The sequence below is a fragment of the Pundamilia nyererei genome, unplaced genomic scaffold, assembly GCF_000239375.1.
Source record: "Pundamilia nyererei isolate P.nyererei 1_Seehausen unplaced genomic scaffold, PunNye1.0 scaffold00031, whole genome shotgun sequence".
NCBI lineage: Eukaryota > Metazoa > Chordata > Actinopteri > Cichliformes > Cichlidae > Pundamilia > Pundamilia nyererei.
This window is the reverse complement of record NW_005187432.1, coordinates 201,102-223,727: the sequence shown is the minus strand read 5'-3', so window position 1 is coordinate 223,727 and position 22,626 is coordinate 201,102. Positions and strand designations below refer to the sequence as shown.

General features: G+C 38.7%; 1 protein-coding gene across 1 annotated transcript in view; it reads right to left on the bottom strand.

The window, feature by feature from the left end:
* lig1 (ligase I, DNA, ATP-dependent) overlaps positions 1-22,423 on the bottom strand; it is a 66,450-nt gene extending 44,027 nt beyond the window's left edge. Inside the window, exons 1-10 of the mRNA XM_005728935.1 lie at positions 22,196-22,423; positions 21,572-21,634; positions 18,383-18,563; positions 12,672-12,837; positions 10,959-11,096; positions 7,777-8,160; positions 7,516-7,624; positions 4,366-4,452; positions 2,847-2,903; positions 1,740-1,798 (exon numbers count right to left, since the gene is read on the bottom strand). Coding sequence (XP_005728992.1) covers positions 1,740-1,798; positions 2,847-2,903; positions 4,366-4,452; positions 7,516-7,624; positions 7,777-8,160; positions 10,959-11,096; positions 12,672-12,837; positions 18,383-18,563; positions 21,572-21,634; positions 22,196-22,212 — 1,261 coding nt within the window. The 5' untranslated portion in view covers positions 22,213-22,423. The remainder of the gene's footprint in view (positions 1-1,739; positions 1,799-2,846; positions 2,904-4,365; positions 4,453-7,515; positions 7,625-7,776; positions 8,161-10,958; positions 11,097-12,671; positions 12,838-18,382; positions 18,564-21,571; positions 21,635-22,195) is intronic.
* Between the last annotated feature and the right edge of the window lie 203 nt (positions 22,424-22,626).

Genomic DNA, 22,626 nt, shown 5'->3' with positions numbered 1-22,626 from the left:
ATGTTTGACCTCTGTTATTGCCAACAAAGGTTATGTTACAAAGTATTGAGTTGTATTTTTGTTATTGACCAAATACTTATTTTCCACCCTAATTTCCGAATAAATTCTTTACAAATCCTACCATGTGGATTCATGGATTGTTTTTTCACATTCTGTCTCTCACAGTTGAAGTGTACCTCTGGTGCAAATTACTGACCTCTGTCATCACTTTAGGTGGGGGAACTTGCACAATCGGTGGCTGACTAAATACTTTTTTGCCCCACTGTATGTGGCAGAAAATCTGTCAATATTAAGAGTTTTTTAAGTCATTCTTGACAGAACAAGCCAAAGTTCTCTGAAATGTGTTTCGCCCACAAAGGCCAAAAGTCATGAATTCTTTAATATCTTTGTGGCTTTTACTGATTTAATTTGGCAAAAAAAGGATAAAATTTCCAGGTAGAAGTTTAAAACAACAGCTTAGGGCTTACGGGGTTAATATAGTGCACTCCACCAGTTGTAACCCTACTTTTCTGGGACAGACAACAGCAGAGCTACATACTGCAGATCTAGCTCTACACACACATAATGGATGAGAGAAAAGAGAGAGAGATGCTTTCAGGCTACACCACTGAGAGAGCACTGAATCACATTTAACAGGTTTTTTTCAGCATACAGGAATTTCTTGTTTACCAAATGGTCAAAAATAAAAGGAAAGTGCAGAGACTCACTGCTTTTACTTTATGTAATCATAAAGGCTCATTCATAGCCAAAAAAACCCTGGCATACAAGTATGACTAATTATGCCTACCATAACCACTAATGGCTCAGTCACACTAAAGTAAAAATATCTATGTATCTATCTATTCATATTTCTATATTTCTCTCTCTCTATTTATCTATGAATCTCTCTTTTGCAGTTTAAATTTAACCAATTCCTAATAGTTGCAGTGACTAACTTCTAGCAAACCACTTTCAATTGCAATTGCTTGCACAAGTTGCCTGGTCAGAGGCCACCTGTTTCCAAACAACTGTAGTCCGACACAGACTGACGGCAATCGCTCACAGACAAACTGGTAAATGTTTGCAAATAACTGCGATCCCAATTTATAAATGCAGATAAATTGCCAATATATTCCAATGAATCTGAGCTTGTGCCAGTCAGCCCAACTCCTTCAGTAAGGAGCTTGACTCAACTGGTTGCCAACTAGTTGTACGCTGGTTATATCCCTACATTCTTAAAGCATCTCTATGTGGTGAGGAATTTCTGAATTTTTGTTTTAAATTTCTGAGGCTCTGGGTGGACTCTAAATATAAATTTCTTTGTACACAGACAGCAACAAATTTGTGATTTTCACCAACCTACGGCATTCAATTGCTAGTGTCACAAAAAGATTGCATGTAATCGCAAACTTTTCCCCATCTGAGCTCATTGAATTGTTTCTATTTGGACAAAAGCAGTCAGCATAACAGTAGGCTAATTAGCTACCTCAGCTCATTTAATGCCTGCAGCTTTTGTATTGCTGTATGACTGTATTGCTGAGGCCTGACACAAACACTATTATATACACAATGAAACACAGGCAGAACAACACACACAAACACCATCAGATTCCCACATTCTCATACACACATCGGCCGACGTCCTCCCACTTTTGTGTGCAACCTGGCGTCAACATCATCTCCTTGATAGAGCGGCTGGCAGCCAGCTGCCTGTATAGCTACATCAGCATGCATTATGGCAGAGATAAAATAGCATTTACCTGGGGAGAGCAGCAGCACAGAGCGAAACAGGTTTGACAGTGTCTCGATGTTTCTCAGCCTAGGAAATGACAACAGGATTGCTGTTAGACAGGGAAGACGAGTTAAACGAATTTTAAGGCCATCCCGTAAATACTGGTAGGTGGGAAATGAGATTAGTCTGGAGGTTTTAATCGGAAATAGGGGCTTGGGAGGCAGATGAAGAGTTCACTTATGAAACACTATACATCAGTTTCAGATAATAATATGTCATTCAATATCCTTCAAAGATAAAAATGTTTTCAACTAGCAAGATACAAAGGTTACAAACCATTATTTAAAATGTAGGATTTCTAAAAATAACATGAAATTTCTTGTTGGGGTTTTTTTGTTTTAGCTGGTTTACACCAACCCAGGTTTACAAAACAAAAGATGGAAACTAAGGTGGGGAAACGTAGACTTATATTCTGTCAGGTATAGTTACAATATTGGCTTTCATATTAAACGCGACCACCCCTCTGAGCAGCCTGACGTCTAAAAACTGAGACTGTTTTTACCCCACTCTTGTATGACGGCCAATATGCTCACATCAGGCATGAGCACATAAGCTGCTAACCTGCTGTTCAAACCTTCTGTTTACAAGAATCCGCCAATTAAAAGAAACGAGGCTTAAATGAAGGGTGGCCTTTAAGAGAGGGGCTAAAATGCTTGTTTTAGACAGCGCAAACTGAGGAGCAGCACCGCAGCTCGTTATGAGGCAAATAAGGATTATTTTAACTACTTTAGTAAAACATAAGAATAAAAATATGCAGCTGGAAGTGAGCATAATAACTCCACATTACAATATATTTAAGCAATCCTAGAAGGTGACCCATTTTAAAATTTCTTCATGTTCCCAACACAACCAGTGAATTATTCAAATTTTTTCACTTTTCCTGACTGGCGAGCACTTAACTAATTTAGTTCCAGAAATTCCCAGCAGGAAACCTAAATGGTATTTTTATGAAAAAAAAAGAGAAACTCTGCAATACGTGTGTGTGCTTTGAAAGACTTGCAATCATTTTCTTACTAATGATGTTCAACTCATTCTGGCATTTAAAAGAAAAATGTCCCCCATTGGGAGGTCTTACCTGCCAGAGTCCTCTTCAATCCTCTCAAAGGTGCGAGCCACTGCCAAGTAGGGCACTCTGGAGAGTGATGAACACGTAGTTAGCAGGCAAAGCATCAACACGGACAGATTTTCACACTCGCGGCGCTGAGCTGACTCGGCTATTCAGAGCGACTAGCAATTAATGCAACAGTAGAATAAGCTTTGATTCAAGGTTATCAAAAACCGCACAAAAATGACAGCAAGGAGGGCGAAGGTGACAACGGCATGTGGAGAAAAGTGTGTCGTTACAATTAGTTTGACAGAGAAATATGGTGGGAAGTGCAATTTAAAATATATATATATATATATATATATATAATTTTATCTTTATAATTTTTTGCATATATTCTGGATATAAAGCTACTATATCCTAATGTGTTTTTAATCCTTACTGCGAGCTCTGACATTCAAACTGTTTATTCAATTTCAGAAAAGAACACAATTTAATTCAGAGGCTGATATTTAGCTTTAAGAAGCAGCAGACTTCACCTGCGCACGGCTTAAAGCAGGTTAAAACAATCTGTACAGCAGTCGATCTGAGAATAATCCGAGCACATAAGCAGCATGCCTTACAGCGTGACCTTGATATAAAATTCCATGATTTCCCTGTGATTACCCATTACTAAGTCAGAGCACTTCCCTGGCCTGAAGGTTTTCATTTCTTCAGTTTTTTCCCCTTATAAATAACTCGCAGATCTTCACAAAAAAACAAACAGGCTGGTGTTCGCTTCAGTTTGGCTCAGAGGGAAGAAGGGAGAAAAAAAAAACAACAACCCCACCAACAGTGTGATGACTCTAATCGCTGTTGAGTGAAAACGTTGCATCCCAAATCTTGCCTGTTTAGTGAGTAGATTAGCTTTGTCTTTTATTTGACAGCCAGAAGTGGAGAGTAAAAGCAAATAATCAGCAGAGAAAGAGACAGGTGGACGTTCGACTATAGTTCCTGTCCACATTGCACTCCCAAGCTTTATTATTACCCTGCTTGGCATAATTCATGATAATCAATCTCAGGGCATCTTTGTTTAAATAGGTCTAGGCACATAGGCAGGCTGTGATTTCTGTATTTACTTTAGGATTACACAAATTCTCCAGTAAAGGGAAAAAATAGGCAGCTGCCTAGTTAAAATAACGGCTGTTTTTCCCAATGATCCTTCACATAAAATTCTCATAATTTCTGCCTTATGCAAAGCTAGTTGATCATCCCACATGCTCCCCTCCTCCTTCTGTCTTTCTTCTTTATATTTTACTGTCTGATGTCCAAGCGACTGGATTTGGTGGGTGGATAGAGAGGCTATCCACCCTGTGAAGAAATTATATTATTTTGGAGACATCTGGAAACAGGGAAAAGCAGTATACAGAAGCAGTGATAAAATATGTCTGAGAGGTGCCAGTAACTGATGCACGCTGGAAATAGTTAAAGATGCATATGAATTTCAATCAAGACATTCAATCAGAGAATTTGGGTTCCTATTTTTGCAGCAGATAGGTAGGTGACTTACTTCTGGCCCTGTTTCCAACAAGCGTTGTCCACGGGATGATAGTTTGGTCTCGATGGATCATAGTCTGTTTGTCCTGAGGTTGCCTCACTGAGGAAATAACACAAATTTTAAAAGATAAAATGAAAGAGCACATTTGTGTCCAACTAAATGATGGCAACAGCTGTTGCAGTCACTGGTGCCAACTCAGATTCCTTTGTAGGCAGAGAGTCACGCACACAATTATCATAACAATGAAACACTTTAAAAATGTGAAGAATATTTTGGAAGATATTCTAGTAGTTTTTCTGGTTAGCTCACAAAGAAAGAAGCTGAACTATTGCAAAGTTTATCCGAACTGAACGTGCAAGTAGATATTTAAAAAACCCAGAAAAAGTTCTGCATATTAAATAGAAAAGTGTTTCCATTGTCAGCAGTTATTGCTTCCAAAAACCAAACTACTGGGATGGTTTACAAGTTTAAACAGTCTCTCTTTTACTGCAGTAACATACAAGATGTTGAGTTTCTTTTCCTCAAACAAAATATCATTGTCTGAATTCATTACACAGAGATAAACTAACGCTGTGAACTTTCTTTTGTGTGCAATACCTGTCATTCCCAGAGTGTCACACACAAGGTAGTGATAAAAAAATAAATAGTTAGGAAGATGAAAAATGCATTCCCTGCTTTCCACAGCCAAAAATAGTTTGGATCTTGAATAGTTAACATGACCTCAAAATGACAAAGCTGGCTTATTTACATGTGGTAAATGCATTGCTTTCTGTAAGGGAGACTGAATAATTGCAAAAGCAATCATAATAAAGAGAAACCGATTGGTTTCCAGCAGCACAGAGTGCATGCCTGAGCTGAGAATACAACAATCATCATATATGGTGTTTGCTCATTGTAGGTGGTGCAGGAAAAGGAGAAATTAGCACAACTGTAAAAGTTGTAAATAATAGCAGTATGGAGCAGCCTAATGACTCTCACACCGAGCTGAAATGAAACAAAGGCAAATAAATTAAACTAACGCCTGCGTTGGTCCTGTTGTCATGTATTATTACACTATACAAGATAGCGGTTTGGTAAATATGTATCTTGGGTATGTTTATTTGTCACATTTCATTTCACAAAAATAAGAAAACAATGTTCCAGTCTCGCCTGATGCTGTTTTACACATAAAGAAAGATTTCTGCTCTCTTAACTCCTGACAGTGCTTATTATTCAACACTGACACTGGATCAGAAATCAGAATGGGCAGATCCCGAAATCAAAGGCATCGGTATCGAGTCAGAAATGCAAAAGGCTGCTTTGAGTCCACCTTACTGACTGCTCACCAGCTTTATGGGCTTTGGTAAGGACGCATGGAGTATTGCTGGCTAATAAATCACATTCTTTGTAGGATAGAATAGAATAGCCCTTTATTGTCATTGTACATGTACAATGAAATTATGGGTGCTCCACACCAGGTATAAAATATAAATAGTAAGACAGCAGTAATAAATAAACAGGTGAAATATATATAGAATCACAAGGAATATATAGAAACAAGAGGAATAGACAGAAAATAAGAGAAAGGCAGTCACTGGAGAACAGTTATAGTTCTGGTAATGGAACATCAGGAAGAAATTACGTTAAATAATGCAGAGCACACACTGCATTAGGAACCCCATTTAAGCCCAGTCTCAATGATGAGTTTTGCTTCTCTTTTGCACTGTGTATCACTGTCTGTTTACATGAAGGAGGGGCACACACACACACACACACACACACACACGTCGCAGCTGACTAACAGACTCTGGACTACAGTTTATTTGCGATGATGATGATAGTGTTCGTTATCCGTGTGTGCAACAAAATCTGCTCCCCTCTTCGCCCCCAACACTTGTGTGCTCTACACTGAAGAGCTCTGCATAATTATATTTGAGACCAAGTAGCTGCAACCAGCCAGGCCCTCCTCCTCTTCACAGCGAGCGAGTCTCTTTAAATCAGGAAGGAAGAGGAAAGAGGACAGCAGAACCTGATGACACAGCCCGTTTAATATTGAAGAGGTGGTGCACTCCTAAGCATGTTTTTCAACTGTAGACTAAAAGGTACAACTGTAGTGTAATGAAACAACAGTGCTGGTGTTAATATTCACTAGCAAATTTATATAAGTCAGCATTTCACAGACTGAAAATGGCTCAACACGACAGCAACTGTTTTAAATAATTGGGACTACTTAGATAAAACATTTATATGTATTTAAAGAAAAAGCTTGATAACGCCCACTCATCCACGCCTCCTGAGCCTTGAATAGAAATCTGTAGAATAGAAAGCGCACTCATTTATAAATATACACTGACAGATTTTAATCTATTTTGCTAATCCTATTACTCTTTTTATTTGTTTGTTATTTTTAGGACTAGAATAATCACCCAGTCAATCGCTGTTTTCCTTTTTTTCCTCTCGCTTAATTGACACTTAATCATCAGGAACATTCCTAAACAAAACAAGCACATCGCTGTAGTGATGAGTGCAAGAGATAACCTTGGTTTCATTCCCTTTTTAAGGTATCAATGTCATATACTATTGGATTTTTCGCATTTACTGCAGATCCCTATTAGTTAACGCCAACAAAATGTAATGACAGCATCATTTCACCTGTTTTGGCTATAAGTCTTGATAGAGACTGCTCAAAAGCAGACAGTATTTCTCATCCACCCACCCAGCTGTGCCTTCACAGCCATCTTTTCTCTACATTTATTCTTTCAAAGCTCAAAGTAACCATGCATTTTACTATATCTTTACAAAACTGATAAAGGAACTGAATTCAGTGTTTCTTTGCAGTGTGAGTGCCTAGTTTGAATCAATAAAATATAACCTCTCTGGCAGCTACCATCAATCAACATAATAAAATGATTAGGTAGTCACTGAAGAATATAATGGAAATAATTCTCAGTAGCTGCTCTCCGTCTGCTCTTCTACACCTTGTCACTAAATTTTGATCCTTCTTCTTTTCCCCACATGCACGTACAGTTTACACTTTAGTAAGAAGGGGTCAGGGGTGAAGCTCAGCTGAACAGGCCAACATCTGGATAAGTTTAGTGTTCCAGCAAGATAACAAACAGGCAAGCAAGGTGGCAGGCTTATCAAGCCTGAGCTACCTGTAACCTCCTGTTGCGACTGTCTTACCCTTTCGTGTCTTTACTCTCCTCCTCTGACCTCTTCCTCTCTGGACTTGTCTTTTTTTCCCCCTCATTCTTCTCCGGCTTCTCCGTCTTCACCGCTGCTTTTCTGGGAGCTATCGAAGGAAATAAATAAAAGACAAGGTGAGGGTGATGCAGGGGTTGAAGTGGAGACTTATTTTACCTTGTTCTCCAAACTGATAAAAGCACAGTACATTCACATGCTGTTTTTTTATGCAAGCAAAGAACTATGCAAATTCCTTCTCACCAAAGAAACTGCTGATGGGGGCTTTCCTGGTCGGCTCCTTATCTTTCTGCTCTTTTGCTTCTTTCTGCCTTTTCACCGTTTGACTTTTCGGGCTCTCTTCTGTGCCTCGCGTGTCCTTTTCAACCACCTCCGTTTTGGCTACGGCAGGCCCTTTCTCATCATCATCATCTGTCTTCGGCTTTGCTTCATTTTTCTTTTCCGCCTCCTCAGCTTTCTCCTCCTTCTCATCAGGGTTCTTTTTCTCCACCTGCTGCTCTTTTTCTACAGTTTCTTCCTCTTTGCTCTTGTTCTCCACCTCCTCGTCCCCTGGGTTGTTAGCCTCGGTCGCTGCCTTTTCCCCCCTTTCTTCCTTTGTGTCCTCCTCCATGGGTTCATCTGCGTTACCTACACAGGGGCAAGACAGAAAGAGAGTGGAGTCATTGAAGAGAAAAATGCCAGCAGGTTTACTGAGGGCAACCCAGTTTTTTTGTGAGCCCATGTTTGAAGACGTAAGAGCCTATTTCAGTAAATGCCGCAGGTTTTATTTCTGAGGTTTCATTTTCACCTGAAGAAGGCAGCTAAGAGAAATTACTATTGACAAACTTGTAGCACCGACTCCCAGCAGTCAGAGCTGGGGTCATGATACTGGCTGGGTAAGGAGGGCGGCATGAAACTTTAATTTTCTCATTCAAACGTTAAAGTAAGTGGTGGAATGGACCGCTAAACCCAGTAGTCACAGCTGGTACTTTACTAGACAACTTTAGAAAGAGAAGGAGAGCCATTTCCCTGTCTGCGGAAAAAAAAGAGTGGGGAGGGCACCAGGCTGAGCTGCTGTCAATTTGGTTTTGTTTTTTCCCCCAAACACACTAAAGTGGTTTTCAAACACACTTCAGCTTTAACCTTGTTTAGCTCTTTCTCAATTGTCCAATACAAGCCTTTAACCTGCCATTTCCCAGATTTAAACTGCATGTGATGTGTGACTGACCACATGTGGATTCACGCTGAGAAAGTACAAGATGCTCTACCTATGCAGCAACCTAACCTAGACCAAATAGAGTATTTGCAGTAGTGAGAACTCATGTGGAATGAACCGCTCTGAGACTGTTTCTAACCTTTTAGCTCTGGTGATGTGATTGGTTCAGTTTGTTTGCTTGTGTGTTAGGTGGACTACTCAAAAAGGTAACGGACAGACTCACTTAAAAATCTTGTGAGAAGCTGGATTTAGCACATCTAAGGATTAATTAGATCTGAACTCAGGGCCATTTAGAAGGACTGCTTATAATTGTGAGACAGGGCAAAACTGGACATTGCATCGTGTTTGAATAGCCTTCATCTTCTCAAGAAAATATCACAGACTAATATCAATGCACGTTTTGGAGTGAATTTTCAGCCCTGGTGGAGGCTGCTACACTCTTGGGCTGCTCCATTTTCTTCATAATTCTGCCTTTATTGAGCGTCTGTGTCAAAACTTAGACAAACCGATTAAACAAAGCCAAACAGGCTCCGTGGATGGTGAATTTCTCAGTTTGCATCTCACAGATGGTAAAAATGAACTTTGCTTTATCACAGTGCAGAGCTCCTACAGTTGCAGTAACAGACTGAAATCATTACCCTTTATCCTCAATCCTTTGAATCTCAGGCTGTTTTTGTTGCCTTTCTCTCCATTTGCACTTCACTATAACAGTAGATTAGGACTGTCAAACATAAGGCTCAGGGGCCAGAATCGGCCCACCGAATAAGGAAAGGTAAAGGAGGGCATAATTTTTTTATTTTTAATTATATTTTCAAAAGTTTTGCAACTTTTATTTTTTTATTGATAAAGACTTCCCTCATGGTCATTCGTAATACATCTCTGTAATACAGTAAAGTAATAAATTAACAATTAAATGGCAACAAGTTCCTTTTTTTCATCATCTAAAAAAAAAAACCATACATTTCTATAGTAAAGTCACTACGCAGTTGAACAAAAAGGACATTTTCTGTAAATTAACAAAAAGTTTCTGTTTTATAATCACGGGACAGTCTGGACAATGAGCTACCAAAACATTTTCTGTCATTTGAAATATTAATTTCTTACATAATCTTCTTAATTTCTTATTTATTTGAATCCAAAGAGATGTGCTGACAGATTTCTTTCATATGCTTCATAAGCATTTCTCAAAACTGAGACATATAGTTGAAATTGCACTTCTTTTCGTTATACTGAGATATCTCAGGGATTAAATGTGTAGTTAAACTACAACTAGTGGAGCTGTAAAATGAGTTTAACATGCTCGCAGTAGTCTGTACATAAAAGATGAACATATACGCTCCTATGTAATCCAGTTTTAGCACGAAGGCTGTTTCACCATTTTTCTTTAGCCCTTTATTTGCAGAAGAGAATTGAGCATTAAGTTATGAACTAACATTAGCTGGCCCGGATAGAAGTGGACATCCATAAACTGTGTGGGATCCTGTGGGGTGTGACTCGCTTTTGTCCTCAACCACAAGTCAAAACTAAAGGAAATACACTTCTGCATTGTTTGAGATTATCTGTCAGTATCAGAAATTGTCACTTCGTCACTGTACCAGAATTCTCTGAACAACATACATCTATAGGACTACAACTAGACATTACTTTGTTTGATTCAATAGGCTACATTTTTTTTGTTTTCCTCCACTCATTGTTAAGCTCAGAGAAAAAGGCCATGATGAAACAAAACACATGCCACAATTTACCAGAGCCCTGTGACAGCAGAGACAGCAATGAAAATGTTCAATCTTTCACTTCAAATCTTTCAAATTCATGATTCAATAAAGAGGAAACACTTATTTGCGGAGCTGGAACTGAAAAGTGTTTGCCTGGTGATTAATATCTAATTAATTAGCCAAGTTGTTGCTCTTTATTATTGCAACCCAATCGGCCATAAAATTTCTGGAAACAAATGGCTGGATGAGACAATGTACAGCAAGAAAATAAGCTGTTTGGTAGTGTGACACTGCTAAACAAAAAGTATTGTTTATGTGTTTAGTCAGGATGCAATTGAGAGTTTCCAAAACTGCATTTTAGTAATGATAATGTGTGAGTTTGTTAATATAGCATGCTGATTTTTTCCCCCCTTATAGCCGATGTGTCTGTGCAACTTCCCCTCCCACGTGGACTTTCCAAACCTGTACAGGAGCCAAACTTGGTTATCAGACTCGCAGCAGAAGCAAAAGCATACCTTCACCGCTGGCACTGGTCTCCACACGTGGCCGTTTGTTTTGCTGACCCTGCTCCTCCTTGACCTCTGCCTCTTCTTTCTGACTGTCACTGCCACTCCCACTCTCGTTGAGCTTCCTCTTAGGGAACATCTTCCTTGCTGCACATATCAGGACAGACATTACATTAAAAGAACATGATTTTTTTTAAAAAAGGAAAAAAAAGTGGGAGGCATCCCAGCTGAAATCATGCCGGGATCAAACAGTAAGAGAATAAGGAGATGAAAACAGGACGAATCTGCTCTCTTGCTGCAGATGTAGGGCAAGAAGAAGAAGGAGAAAAAAAAGGGAGAGAGAATCATAGATACATACTTTGCTAATGAAAACACTAATTCCATCCTGAAGAATATTATGCAGCACAGCAGCTTACGGTCCCAGTGTAAATTACCCTGCAATTTTATGCAGCAGTGGTGCTCGAGGGCAATTTCAGTTTTGGTAACACATCCGCCTCTGTTTTGGCCCTTGTTAGAGGTTCTAGCACAGGTAGCAGTGCTGATGTTTTTCTTCTGGATATTATAATGAAAGCATTAACCCAGGACATTAAGAATGCAATTTCTGGTCGAATTAGGGAGTTACTTTAATGTGATGTTTTCTCCAGCAGTGATGGTGGCGGGGCTCTTATTGTGGCAACGCACCACTGGTGAAAGCAAACACTGCAGTCATCAAAGACAAAGAGAACGGGACGATGAGAAGAGAACGAGACACTTTTACTGCTGCAAAAACTAGGATGAAGGAAACAAAGTGGGAGAGGAGGTGGTTCTCAAATGAAGACAAAGCTGGAATGCTAGAAAACTCTAAGCAGCTTAAATTCTCTGTTCAAACTCCAACGTATCTGGAGTTATATGGGAAAGACAGCAACGACAAAGAGCCATGTAAAAAAAATAAATAACTAGGCCATTCTGTTTCATTTTAAATGCAGATATTTGCACACATCATCTGATTAAGAATTTACAAACAAGAAACAGCAGCTCTCTTTCAGTTTTATCTTGCAGATGTGAAACATTCAAGCTGCTGTGTACCAACTGCGGCTATAAAATAATGATCACTACATATGTTTATGCCGTTTTTTTTTTTTAAAAAGCCCAAAGTTTCTAAAGCTTGCAAACCCAAGAAAGCACCCAAATAAACACTGACAATCAGCTGCAATAATAGGACGACATGCTCTGCTGGTTCGATTAACTCCCAGTCAGCACAAACGATGCACTGCTAAGACAACATAGCAGTAATAATATTATTATCACAGTGCAAAGACGTGCAGAAAAATAATGATATAGGCTCCAGGAGGGTGTACTCATGGTGCAGCAGATGATGATTAATGATAGCGCAATCACGGTCTAGTCTTGTGGTTGTCAATCTAAGGCAGTCCAGAGTGTGGAAAGACAAATGAAAGAAAAGGGTGAAAAATGAACTTCGCCGCTTCTGGTGAACAAACTTCTTATGCATTCAGTTCGAGATAAATTTCCTGTTTTCTCCTTCATTGTGAAATAATGAGTATTTGGAGCCATTAGGCGCCTGCTAACAAGTAATCAAATAAAACAGCTCGAGGCAGGAAAGCTATTAATCCTCTGGTGGTGTCAAAGTTCAAAATGGTGCAAGTTTGGAAAACGAGCTGAAAAGCACAATTCTGAAACAGCTTAATTAAGACAAAGTTAATAAAAATCTGTTCAGATGCTGACCAGTCTTGCGTTTGACGATCCCAGTGGGGGAGACGGAATTGGGAGTGCTGGGGGTCCCCGGTGAAGCAGAGGTGGCTGGAGTGGCAGGGGTGGTCGGGGTTACAGGCGTGGCTGGGGTCAATGGTGGAGACAGGGGGGTGGGAACGGCTTTAAACGCATCATCCTTCTGAAAGACACAAGCACGAGTGATGGTAAGCATTATGACAAGAGGCGGCATGAACAACAGCTTGAACAGGCAAAATGACTGCAGATCATGGTTTGTTTGCATGGCCGCCATCACCCACAGATATTACTGAAAATGAAAAGGAAGTGACAGCAACAATTGTCCAGCTGTCTGCAACAATATCATTTGGATCGCTGTGGATTGTTTGTTTGGCTCATCCAAAATGTGGCCTGTTCTGCTGAGGAATACGAATACTGTGTATTATTTAGTTTTTTATTGCTGAAATTGTTTATTGAATGTGAAATAAAGTAATTTGATGAAGACATGCAGTTTCTAATTTTTGAACTACGTTTTGGCAACCAATAACCTATGCTTTAAAATTATCCTTAAATCCTTCAAGATTTTTTAGGACCCATCTTAGGACTTTTGTAAATCTTTATGATGAAGAATATTTTGACCTAGTAGCTCATAAAAATGAACACAGGTGCTCATTTAGACATGAAGCCAACATGTTTAGAAGCCACAAGACTTATGGTAAGAAGTGAATCTCTAAAAGGGGTTTAAACACCACTGTGATAATGGAAGGCATGGCTTGAGAATTAGAAGTTTTAGAAGTAAAAATGGTTATTCTGATCCAAGACAGGCTCTAAGGGCTCCAAATCAAGACTAGAGTGAAGGTTTGCAAGAGGGCAGCATGGACCGCTGTGGAAACTGGATCAACTGAATCCAAAGCACGATCAGGCCAAGGAAAAGTGAGCGCACTGAGAGAAGATCAATACGAGAGGCTTTGTTCTCTGAGAAACAGAGAAGCAAAGTCACAGATAACAGAATTAGCTAAATAAAGAACTAGGGCTGAACGATTATGGAAAATAATCTAATTGCGATTTTTTGCCCCAATATTGCGATTGCGATGCGATATGCGATTATTTTTTAAGGTCTTTGTCTTCTGTATTATTAAACAAAGACAAGCAATACATCATATAGTATGGCCAATACTATATTACATTAATTTTAAACTGTTCTTTCCTGGAAGACAGACCTCTGTTATGATGACATGAGGTGATGCATGAATTGATGACTGACATTTTTATTTAACTTCTTCAATCACAACAGTATATTTGAACATACACAATAGTTTATTTTTAGCTTACAAACATCTGAGCATAAAGTGCTGACAAGGAACCCTGGTGTAAACATTAAAATGAAAGTCAGTACAATGTGCAGATTGCAGAAATATACATAAAAAAAATCGGTGGCTTTACCACACTCAGTTTTTCGACATCTGTGAACTACTAGACAGTCATTCAATTAAAAAATAATATTAAATAAATAAAACTAATAAATAAAAAATACACACATCTTACTGATCTCTGCAGTCAGTAACATTACACATAAAGTGCAAACATAATAGCAATTGTATAAACACACACACAACCACGCCTTTAAAATTTAAAGGCGTGAAATTGGACGGTCTAGCGGCTAGTTCTGATTAGCGTCACCGCTGTCTCGGTGGAGTTTAATAAACTCGGCCGTCTGCTTCTTGCTATCTAAAATATAACCAGACACTGGTGTAAATTCTCGACTGTCTCATACTTCTGTTTAATAAGTTTTCTGTTTGACGTTTAGTCAGCTGTGTGAAAACCAAGGAGGAACCCACCCGGGGGATTAATAGTTTTATTTTATCTAATCTAATAACTTTAATCTCAGCCAAACCGATTTACTCACGAACAAACAAAACACTGAAAAAAGCCCAACAATAACATTTTTAGGTTGTCTAAGTGACTTATATATTACGTTTAACCCGAGCAGCGAAACTCCGCGGTGATCTGAAAATGATGTGCCGGGAGTTGTGCCGTTCTCGGCCGCATCAGTAACCCTCGAGCTTCCGGCTAGCTCGACAGCTAGCCGGAGGGTAGCAGACGCCTCTGAAAACGTCGAAGCACTTTTGCAAATATGGGATATCTTGATAAACCGAGCAGATATTTGATGTTTACACAGCTACTTTCTCGCCTGAAAATATGTTAAAAGTTTATTTTGTGACCCAGAAAGATTAGTATGAGTAATTTTAAAACTTAGTAGCGGCCGCCATTGCTGGAAACTGGAGTTTGGCTGGGCCGCGCTATGAATTCTGGGATATGGTAGTAATTTGGACAGCCTTCGGCGCGTCGCTGTGACGTAATCGGTCTACAAATGCGGCCTCAGGAGGATGCAGCCCATGAATTTGGACATGTCCAGAGTATAATCGCAGCCTTTGCGGTTAGAAAATTGCACTTGATCATGTCGCGATATTATCGCAAATGCGATATATCGTTCAGCCCTATAAAGAACACAAGACTCCCTCCAGCAACAGTCCTGTCAAGAGAAGGCCGTCTAGCAATAGTCTCAGAGGATGGAAGGGTCTCTAAATCACATCTTGTAAGGGGAAACAAGGTGAAATGGTTGGGGTAGGTTAAGAAAGAAAAACCAACAAACACAGTGAAAGATCGACCTCCCCCCCCCTTCAAAAAAAAAAAAAAGTACTGATGAATCTATGGCAGTAACAGGAAAGCTTATTGATTGATTGATTTTTCTGAAAATCGACAGAGCCCCTTATAATCCCTTATGTGCCTTATGTATGAGTTCTGGTTGTGTTTACTGACCTCGAAACGATTTTATGTACACGGCGAAAATCTGTCAAATGTTTTAGTACGACTTTGCTAAGCTACGAACCCGCACTGCTTGATGGATTGTCGGAGCATTACGGCTATCGTAGGCAGGCGCCTCGTGGAGTGATACGTACTGTGCTTCAACATAATATTACCATGTTGTGTGTGTATAACCTCTTTTTAAGTTGCGTGGATATTATACATGGTTATGCTGAGGATATGTCGGCCAATTTCCACTGGAAATGCCTTTTGGTTAAACTGTCAGCGAGGAATTTGCACTGTTACGTTTTTATATAACTTTAACACACATAAAAAACAGCTGCTTGTTCAAGTGAAAATACATTGATGGGTTTTTTTGCACTAATAAAGTTGTGGAGTTGCAAAGTATTTTGTCCAGTGTCAATTATATCATCAGTTATGTCGTTATCGCAAATTTTCAAATGTATATCGTGATAAATATTTTTGGTCATATCGCCCTGCTCTACCTAATACCTTCGTCTATATAGGGTACATTACATTCAAACAAACTCTATGAAATGAGGTGAACCAAGGTGAATAGATACCAGGTAAAGCTGACAGAGGAAATCAGAGTTTGCAGCAATTTAAACAGATGAAAAACTTCAGTGAAAATTTTGCTTCATGCTGTCACAAAGCACCCATCAGCTGGGATTCTCCTCACAACACTGACAATCAAAAATAGAGAACAAGCTTACTGATGCTATTTGAGGGCAGCTGTAGCTGTATGGTTCAGTTTCACTTTGATATAGAGCAAAGGAACAAAGAGAGGTTGGAGAAAAGTGAGAGAAATGTATTTACAGCTCTCATTTGAACTCCTCCTCATCATGTTGGCTTCAATAGCATTATCCTTTAGTCTCAATGCTAATGGTTTAACTTCAGAGTCCCATTTACTTTGCAGGTCCAGTCACTTGACTTTCTATTGCCTCAGATGGCCCTTTATGCATGACGTTTTCTGTGCATTTTTTTTGTCAACGCACCACTCCTGACTTGACAATAAGGTCCTTGTGAAATGGTGATAGCGAGGCTGAGGTAATCAGTTTTTTGGATTAAGTGCTGCTGTCATTAAAGATAAGAGGAAGGCAAATACTATAGTTACTGACATTAATGAAATACATGGGGATTTCTGTTGAGATTCAAATTTTCCACTCCTTATTTTATGGAAATGTTCTGTATTACATTCAAAGGAGAGATATGTTTTATAAATATAATTATAGCACAGACGGTGAAAACGAAAGCTAAGAGCAAGAGATAAAAGCAAACCTGATCAATACTGAACATCAATTCGTTTGACAACAGCAAAAAAAAAAAAGAATAATTACATGAATAAATACTGTCTAATCATTATAAGTAACAATGGTACTGGAGATATGCTTTAAAACTAGTTTACATCACGGAGGAGGGAATTTTTAAGTCTGGAGATGGACTGACTGAATTGGTCTCCCACCAACTTCCCTCAGAATAAAAACTCAAAAATAGAAGTCTTAAAAAGGAGTTGGAACGTTAGCAAAGAAATCAATACAAACAGATAAAAGCAAACCTGATCAATATTGAACATTAACCAGTCTGAACAGTTAAAAAGTCATAAACACGTGAATAACAGTGTTTAATTTCACATAACAATCACATTAAAATAAAAATCATTTGTTAAACTATTTTGATCCCCTTCCCCAGCTGAAGGTTCCCTTCTTTATAAAAACACCAGCAGCTCACTGAATTGGTCACATCTCCCACCAACTGGCCTCAACAACATAAAAAAAAAAAAAAATAAATAGTTGGAAAGAGCGAAGAAGTCAAAACAGAAAGCCAAGAGCAACACAAACAGCCAGCTTCTGCCACAGCAAGGGGTAGCTGTAGAAAGGCAAACCGGATCATTATTAAGCATCGACCATCAAGAGCTGGAACAGCAAAAACTACATTTAAATCAAGCAAACTAATGATGTTAAACATCTGGATTCAAATAAAACCATATCACTACAAATTAAGAAGGAAAGGTGGCGTTCACATGAAGGGTTTCCTGAGAAAACATGCTGTTTCTCCAACATTGCAGGCTATTTCTAATGTTCATGTACCCTAATAATAAGTAGTTCAATACCATACTGCACAGTGCAGAAAATGTATTATTTACCAAGTTATTATCAAGCAAACAAACAATTTGGCATCACAAGATTACTTAAGGTATTTTGACACTTCATTTACCATTTTATAGACTAATAACAAATCGGATTATTAATTACTGATGAAAGTGATCTTTAGTCGCTGCCCTGCATTTATCTGCGGGGGAGCTGCTCCACTGCCAAGAGTGCAAGAGTGGATATATTAGTACCTTGTCACAAAAAATTAATAATTACACCCATATGAAAGGGATGTGAGGTGAGGGCAGCCTGACAAACATCATGTATCATCATAATCACTTCCCTCTATCAACAAATAGTGAATAATTGCTAACATACAACAAACAAAATAAACAGGCTGGTTAAGTGAAGTGTTTATCAAACAACAGGTGGCTGAAAGACAGCCAAAGCTGATAATCAGGTCTTTTCATTACATGGCTTATTGACAAATGTATTCAACATTGTGATTCACCATACAATTACTAGGCTTTTGTGTAGCATTGTTTTTCACCATAACCAAACCAACAATAGGCACTGATATGCCTACAGGAGCCCTAAGAGACTTCATTACACTCGTTCAGCATTTGATGGGTAACACACTGTTTAGTGTTTCTACAAAGCATGCCTGCTTTTTTCTTTAGCACCATGACATCCCATCAATCTGTCAGTCTTTTATTGGTGAAAACGTCACTCACAAATTGCAGCTGATGTGTTGAATGCAACAGATTAAATGAACTCTGACGTCCCAGTTATAAAACCACATGTCGCTTTTACCTTTTCTGTTTTACCAGGAGCTTCTTTGTCTCCTTGTCCCTTGCTGGGAACTTGTTCTTTAACGACGGGCGCCTCGTCATCATCGCTGTCCAGGATTTGACGGCAGCGTTTCACAACCTTCTTGATGGGCGACTCTGCTTCCTGAACACCGTTCTGCACCTTCAGTGGACTCTTGACAGGCCTGGAGATAAACCACAGAAACAAACAACAGATATCACAAATTTTAAATAAAGCACTAAAGGGGACCTATTGGGCTTATTTCCATCTCAATACTTTTTATTCTGTGCTTTTACTTGAGTAGCTTTGCATGATTCACAGGTCAACATATTATATAGCCTATTATTTATAAATAATGAATCTACATTAACACGGCCGTTTTTTTTAATCAAAATAAATTTTATATTAAACGGTGCATGCCCTGCTCTACTGTCACTGTAATCCACTGTTAGGTGGTTGCCAGGCAACCTGCATAGCATCATGATATAATATGTATTGTGATAAATCAGATGTCACCATCACAGAATTAAAGTGATGCTTTTATAAAGTGTTATAGATCAATTAAGCATTTTTGGTGGGTGGTTGCCAGACATCACGATGACAGCATAGGATATGATATAGATGGAAACCTTTAGGGTCCTAAGATGCATCTGTGTACGAAGTCTGGATACTTAACTACTGCTTGTGTAGAAAGAATTCACAAACAAACAGAAAGAGACTTTATTTATTATAGTTAGAGATAATCTATATGCATAAAATAATCAGCAACTAAAACTTTAAAATTAATAAAGACTCTGCTGCTGGAATAACTGCTTCCAAGAGAAAGGGGACCAGCTGTGCGAGAGAAGCTGTGCAAACAGCTTGTTTGATGACTTTTATTTACATTTTAATGTGAAAACACTGAAAAAAACAAACAAAGAAAAATAAGTATTCGTCATTCAGGGTTTATTTTAGTCAGTGTGATTTACAGCTGAACGCTGGACATGCCATCACTGACCCAAACAGGCCATCATGTCTACATATATCTATATATCTTCTTTTCTTTTTTTTTTGGGGGGGGGGGCAGTATAGCACCAATTGGGTCATTGGTTACACTCGATCCCGTTTGTTTAGCTTCACCTGGACAAGCTGTTTCAGGTCTCCCACTCCTTTTACATTTATTTATATATTTTTAAAGGTACACTTTGCAATGAGCTTCTGCAAAGTTTAACTAAAGCTGTGACCACCAGGGGGCAGTATTTTTTGCTAACTTGTGTATTGTTTACAGATATGTGAAACTGTGATACTTCTTTTTTAAGCTACACTAATTTCCTCAACAGACTTGGTCTTTTGCTATGCTAAAAAGCAAGCACTAATAACCTGCCTGACTGCTAAAGATACACTGAATACACAAACCTTTACAGAGTATTAGATAAAAGTACAGTGCAGCCCTTGTTCAACTTGAGCTAAAATATCTTCTCTCTGTAGATATTTAGGACATAAAGCCATTGTTTCTTCATATAATATTGACAAATTCATTTAAACTTGTTAAGTTTTAAACTGTTTTAAACTCGCAATATTTAAAAAGGCCACCTTTAGGAGACTTGATCGTCCATCACAAACAGAAGGCTTAAAGAGCCAGTTTACAGGAACTACTTACATGAACGCTGACTTTATTATTCAAAACTCTAATTGTATTTGATATAAACAGCCACCATTTTAACAGTATATTAATGACAGAAAACAAGGAAAAGCATAAAAGAACACTTTAAGGTTAATTCACGTGGTAATGTTGACCCACAAGGTGCGATATTAGGCATTTTTACAGGATCAAGTCAACAGTAAAATCTGTCATAAAAAAGAAAACCTATAAAATCAAAGTAAGACTCGTAAAAAGAGGTCAAAGCAATGATGAGGCGATCATTACAGAAAGGAAAGTCAATTAAAGTGAGTTTTAAGACGTACTTAAAAGATTAAAGAGTCTAGAGATAATGAACATTTTATCACCAAAGCAGCTCCGAGATGAGAAACTGAAGTTCTCGTCTCTTCATCTTTTGATAGGAACTACTGGACACAAAGTTTCACTCAGCAGCGAAGATAACTGCACATACGCCACGCGTGGGTGGGCTTTCAACACAAAAATATGTTTGAAAATGGTATCAGTATGCGCCGTATCAGCCACCTCGCTTTATGCTTCTGCCTGAATACAAATGCAGGTATTTTAACTGTATTACAGGCAGTAAAAATCTCCATCCTTCTGATAATATGACAGTTTTATTATGTGGTTTATTCCTTAAAATAGCCCTGTTTGTCCAAGTATAAGGAAATTTGCAGCCCAATTAAAAGTTTTAAGGGTTCAAAATTGGCCTTGATGCAGTGACTATGTTACGAATGAGTACATTAAACTCCACTAAAACAAAAGCCAACTCTTCTAAGTTCAGGCTATGTAACTATTATGAAAACAAGACATCTGAGACAATAACTATTAATAAAAAACACTAACAGTTATTACTTTTGCTCTGCAGTCCTTTTCCCAGTACAAGTGCCAGACATAGGTGTGCATTTGCACCTCTATTAAAAATCAAAGGCACTCAGCTGTGGCTTGAATTAAGATGAGAAACAAAGAGAAACCGGTGTAAATAACAACAGTAAAACTAATTCAACAAAAGTCTAATTAGAAAAGATATACAAAAGGGGTTTTCTGAAGGTTTAACAAAAATGTACAATGTTTAAACAGTCGAGGTTTTACAGCAGCAGCCGCCAATGCAGAAGTTTTAACTGACTGCACCGTGATCACGTTATGCAAAGTCTGAATCTTCATTCTTTGAATAAGATGGGACTTTTTGGGCCAAGCAATTACTATGCAAGGTAAACCTGAGGTTTTAAACTGATCTATCCTCACAGAAGTAGCACGAGCATGTTCAAAGCTTAAAGAAAACAAAGAGGTGCAGGATTTTCATTCATATACATCAAAGCTGACACCAGGATCATGATTTTTAACTCTTTTGTTTCCAGGTTTTAGGCTTTAGTTAAATAAGGTAACACCTACTCTTTGCCTGAACTATATACAGACCAGGCATGCTTACATGTGGAGTCAAACTATAATTTGTGTCTAGATTAATTCAATTGATCTGAGAGATTTAAAACACCCCAGTGTCAAAGCTAAATTAACAGTGATTCCAGGCAGCAGACTCTAGATAAGTCTTAACTCACTTTTTCACAGGCTCCTCTGCAGCTTTCTTTTGAATGTCCTTGCTCTTGGGCTGAAAGAAGGATCTGTAAAAAGACCACACAAGCATTCACTGGTTTGATACATGTTTATACCAACACGTGTCTGTATTTAGTGCATTAAAGTGTAATAAAAATCGGTAATAAGACCGCACTTTTACAATAATACAGAAAAAGGTTTGCCTGTTAATTAGAAACTTGCTGAATCACAGATTACCATCTTTGCTATCTAGTGTTAGAGCAATGTGGCTCCACTGATCACAGCCTCTATAAGGCAGGAAAATAACCTGCCTTTAAAGATCATTTATACTTATATAGCTATGATATCGTCTGTGTCTGTGCTGGAGATAAAACTACCCTATTTTCCAAACAAGTGACGCAGATAAAAACATGCTAAAGCTAGCTTACAGGTAGTCCGATTAACACCGAAACGGACATGTTTTTGTTTGGTTTTTTTAGTGTAACCCCCTGTAAGTCACACATAACCCCCCGCCCGCCCGCCTGATCACCACTCATTACACAGCTAACTCTTCTAGTGCACAGACACAAGCATCGTCAAGCTAGCGCTAATTTCCAGCAAGCTAACTGCAAACTTTGGCTTGCACTTACGCGATGCTCCGCTGCATGTTGTTTTTAAACTCTTCCTTCACCTGATACCCGGTTAAAACAAACGTTTAAATCGCAGCAAAACTCCAACATTCACACACACGAAGACACCAACTCCCGCGCTGCAGAGGGGCAAAATAATAACTTGGAATATTCGGCGCCAAAAGTTGTATCTCAGCCAAAGATTGTCAGAGGAGAAGATGACTCGCTACGGGAGCCCAAAGCGAGCGGTTTCCGCTCGGTACGCATGCGCACTCACGTACTTGGTTTACCCAAAGAAAAATATATTTTTACTGTAGCTACACAACATGTATTGAATAAAACTACTCTGTTGCTACTAATAAGATGTGACTGTGCTTAGTCAAAGCTTCTACGCTACTGTTAAGATAGTATACAACTCACTATGGAATGAACAAGATGAGTAAAATATAACA